Source organism: Eimeria acervulina, genomic scaffold (genome assembly GCF_000499425.1).
Source record: "Eimeria acervulina Houghton genomic scaffold, Eah_scaff97, whole genome shotgun sequence".
NCBI classification, from domain to species: Eukaryota; Apicomplexa; class Conoidasida; order Eucoccidiorida; family Eimeriidae; genus Eimeria; species Eimeria acervulina.
The window spans coordinates 39812-44058 of record NW_013549497.1 but is presented as its reverse complement, the minus strand read 5'-3'; the positions used below and the strand labels follow the sequence as shown (position 1 = coordinate 44058).

Here is a 4247-nt window from a genome sequence, read left to right as displayed (position 1 = left end):
AGGCGGAGCTATGAGTTGTCGCAGCGAACGCCAGTGTCCTCGACATCAAGCGAGATGAACCAAGTTGACGAGCCATGCAGAGACACTTCGCTGCCGGAGATGGGCTTTTATGGGGGCATCTTTATTCAAGGATTTGGCATGTCCTTGGTAGACTCCACTCCTCATGAACTCGCATATTTCTGCGTGTCGGGAATTCGTTTTGAGGTGGGGAGACTCCATAAAGCAAGCGTACACGACATCCGCTTCTCGATAAAATCCCTTCAGATAGACAACGGCGTTCCAGGAGCTCAACACCGAACGATCGTGAGGCATGCAACACTGGAAGAACGGGCGGAACGGCATGGAGAAAGCAAATTAGTCCTTTCAGGAGATGGATCCATGGCAGGAGGTGCCTCTGAAGGCATGTTATGTTCCGTTCCTAAGCCTGTTACAGCGTGGGATCCATTGGAAGATGGCGAAGGGGAGGATCAAAGTCCCTTTTTCCGTTTTCAGCTAGGTGGCCAATGGAGGGATGAGGCGACGCTGCTAGATTATGTTGATGTCGAGCTTGCACCCATAGCAGTACACGTAGAGGCGGACACTACATCTGTGCTCCTTCGCTTCCTTATGCAGCTGGTACAAAACCGGACCTTCTTCCTCCTGTCATTGCAAGAGCACAACATACAGTTGGTGCAAGACGCAGCTGCAAATAATGTCAACACTTCTGGGTACCAGCAGCTCCGAGCCTTCCCGCAAACCACAGTTCCCGTCGCAGCTAGCCTTAAGCCTCTGTACATCCATGAACTTGCGATACGGCCTATGCTGATCATCTTCTCAACTCGCTCCCAACGCCTGCAGAGGGGACGCGCTACCGCGGGCCACGGAGACTTGGTGGCTATACGCCAGTTCCAAGTTCTTGGTGATCGAATGACTGACATAACGAATTTCCCAATGAAGTCCCGACTCCTTGCTCAGCAGTGTGTTTTTACAAATGCTGAGCAGCTCGTGACTGACATAGGATATTCGTACATTCAGCAATGCATCTGGCAGCTCCACAAACTGGTTGCGTCGATAGATGTAATCGGAAACCCTCTTCGCCTAATCACTGGAGTTTCTTCCAGCTTGCGGCTCGCCACTGCGCATCAATCTGACGGTACGCTAGCTAGTTGATTGGATATGCCTACGAGAGCAAAGCGCACAGCTGTCTGCCCAGCTTGAACTTCTGAGGTTTGCATAGAATGCTTCCTTACAATTCAGTTCACTGCACTAGAGTGTAGCGTCAGTCGCACAAAATGTTACGTTGGAAGCACGGAATTTCTCTAAATTACGACTCTGCACTACACCCTTACTATCTTTGCGGTTCCCATGTTGGGCTGACATTTCGTAAGCGCAGCTGCGATGTCCTCAGAGGCTTCGATTGCTGAGCCAAAAACGTGGAGGGCGATTCACTGCGTCTCAACATTGGTGCTCAACTTCGCTAGCGAATTTTTTACCTCCATTAGCAACATATCTGGCGGCCTTGCAAACCTTTTGAAATTGTTGGGCCTCACAGATCTACAAGGTATTTTATCAATTTGGCCCGAATCCATTAGGGTGCCCCGTGCGCGGATCGAACGGCCAGAAACATTGCTGGATGGCATATATGCTGGTTGCATCGGATTTGTCCAGATAGTTGGAGGATCCGTACTTGGCATAAGGGACATTTGCGACCACAGTGCACTAGAATACGGCCTTTGGCGGTTTTGCACGGACACTGCACAGCGAATAGTATTTGTTCTAACTTCTCCCGCCGTTGCAATTCTCGTGTTCGTCGCAGCTGTTGCTGCAGGAATCAGCAGTGCTTTGCGGCACAAATCTGTAATTGAGAAAACCCGACCACGCCGTGTGTTTCCGCCAGAAATGACTGTGTCACAATACAGACTTCATACATCACGTGCCATGACTTTACTGGAGGCAAGCACGAAAAAGAGCCTTGTGCCAGGGACGTTACAGTCTGGCATCGTTGCTTACCCACTACCACAATCCCGCGCGCCCCGCCCCCGCAGGCAACATCATGGAGAAGAAAGCAAGAGAAATCTCGCCAAGGACTATTTGCTCGTCACTTCCGACTTTGTGGTCTGCCTGCGCGACGGAAAAGCTCAGTGGGTCTGCCGCAAGGAGGACATTCAGGAATGTAGCGTGAACATGCCAGCATATATATTTGGCGCACTACTCGCCCAACAAGATCTGTTCGTACGAAATAGAGAGAAGCCTGAGGCTGCTTATGCTCCTGAAGTTGAGCCACATGGATTGGAAACGCACGAACGAGCTTCTTACGACCAAGGCAGCTCATGCATTGTGCACGTAAAAGTTACCAACCAGCTAAGGCTGCCAGAGGACGTCCTTCGCAGCTTCTCAGCGGCATACAAGGCATATCTACGCCACGCCACTGCCAAACGCAGTGTCGTTCAGGCATTAAGGGACAATTTCAAGGCTCACTTTGGCGGCAGCGACCCGAGCACCGTTCGCCATCTTCACTCAAGCCAGGCACGCGTCCCACATCAGCAAAATAGAACCGCTGGAACCAGGGACAGCGATGCCGTCCCTCTACTCGTTGAGGATATGGCTTGCATTCTTTCAAATGCAAGAAGCGTGCAAGCTAGAAATGCAGTAGAACGTGGCCAAAGCGGCGACCCCCAAGGTAGTGCAGACTATCGACGAGAGGGCTTGCAAACATCCAGCAGCCATCACAGGCTTTCGTTTCTGGGGCTGCTGTCCAACTGTCAAGCTTGCTGGAGACGTAGAATATTGGGAAGCACAGGGAATCTGCAACGCGGATTAGGAGGGCCTTCGTCCTGGTGGGATTGGCTCCGTTTCCTCCGTCGACGGAAACCTCCTTCTCAGCCGGAGGAAGTCACGTTTACCGTTCGTTCCCCAGATAGAGACATGGCTCTACAAGTATTTGATGCGCTCTGTAGTACAACTGAGTGTTATTTAGCGGCAAGGCGCAGAAGAAGTAAAACTGACAGGCTGAACTAAGCCAAAATGCGCTTGACCCGTTGAGGCATGCGAATCTTTGTTGCTTCAGAATGAAATTTTCCTTCTCAGTCATACCTGTATGGCATTCTAATGCTAACGCGCACAAATTTTGCCTTTGTGCTTTACCAGCAATGGGCACAGCTTCCCTCGTCAGCCCGTAAAGCCCAGATGAGCCAATGGAGCGAGGAAAATAGGCTTCAACGGAAGTTTAGCGGCCTGCACCTGGATCTGGCATGGCGCTACGGCACCAGCCAATGCTGAGTAGTGCACGAATATACTGTTTGGGGTAAAGTAGCCGCATATGACTGTACACGGCTTCCCGCACAGACGTCGGCTCAGAGTCGACGACACAACGGTGTTACACCGTTCGGCCATACTACTATGCAAATTCAACCTATTCAAATTAAGCCGTGAGTTCACTTCTTCAACAGAAAAGAACTGCCTTCCCTACCCTACTGAGCAGCATGCACAAGGGCTACCGCGGCTACCAGCATGGCTGCTCTTTCACCGCTCCTATAGGAGCAAATATGCCTCTAGACCCATCACTTCCGTTGCAAGCTGCGTGATGCTTTTCGCCGGCGCCACAGCAGCGCCCCGCGCTACAGTCCCTTCTAGTACGGGGCATGCTTGGGCTTGTTAGCCCCAAAGCATTGCCGACCTGGCCTTTCTCGGCTTCTTCATTGCCCTGCTGCCCTGCGTCGTAGCCTCACCGCGCTTGCTGCCTATGTTCTTCCCCCACCTTTCCTGCGAGTTCCCATTGACGCGCTTGTTACTTTCAGTGCTCCGCGCTACACTGGCTGCAAGTCCACAGCCGCATCAGATGGCTTCTCCGTGTGGACCAGGAAATCTGGAAAGCCAAGTCGAAAAGTGCAGTACTGTATTGTAAACCCATTCTGAAGGAAATCAAGCCACTCTGATGAGTTCAGCCGGGTGTAGAATCGCTCATACTGCAGAAGCATATGGCTGGTGCGTTCGGTTAGACCGTGTGCCTCCGGTTGGTGAGGGGTGACCATGCTCTGCTTAATATAAAGCCGCTTCACAAATTTGAGTCAATATGAGCTAGGGAACTTCGGGTCGCTGCAAGTAATGATGTTTCTGGATAACCCTGGAGCTTCCAGACATGATTCGTAAATAGTTAGCCAATCTCTCTGGTCTCACAGATCTCGCGGGGGAGATGAAGCGGGCACACATCCTGAGTCTATCCACAACTCATATGCTTTTGCAGCCTTTCCCTGATGGTAAATTCACCA

General features: G+C 51.5%; 1 protein-coding gene across 1 annotated transcript in view; it reads left to right on the top strand.

The window, feature by feature from the left end:
- EAH_00015880 (AGAP005082-PA, related, related) overlaps positions 1–3158 on the top strand; it is a gene marked incomplete at both ends in the record, with an annotated part of 19117 nt that extends 15959 nt beyond the window's left edge. The window contains 3 exons of the mRNA XM_013394037.1: positions 25–1132; positions 1388–2659; positions 3127–3158. Coding sequence (XP_013249491.1) covers positions 25–1132; positions 1388–2659; positions 3127–3158 — 2412 coding nt within the window. The remainder of the gene's footprint in view (positions 1–24; positions 1133–1387; positions 2660–3126) is intronic.
- Between the last annotated feature and the right edge of the window lie 1089 nt (positions 3159–4247).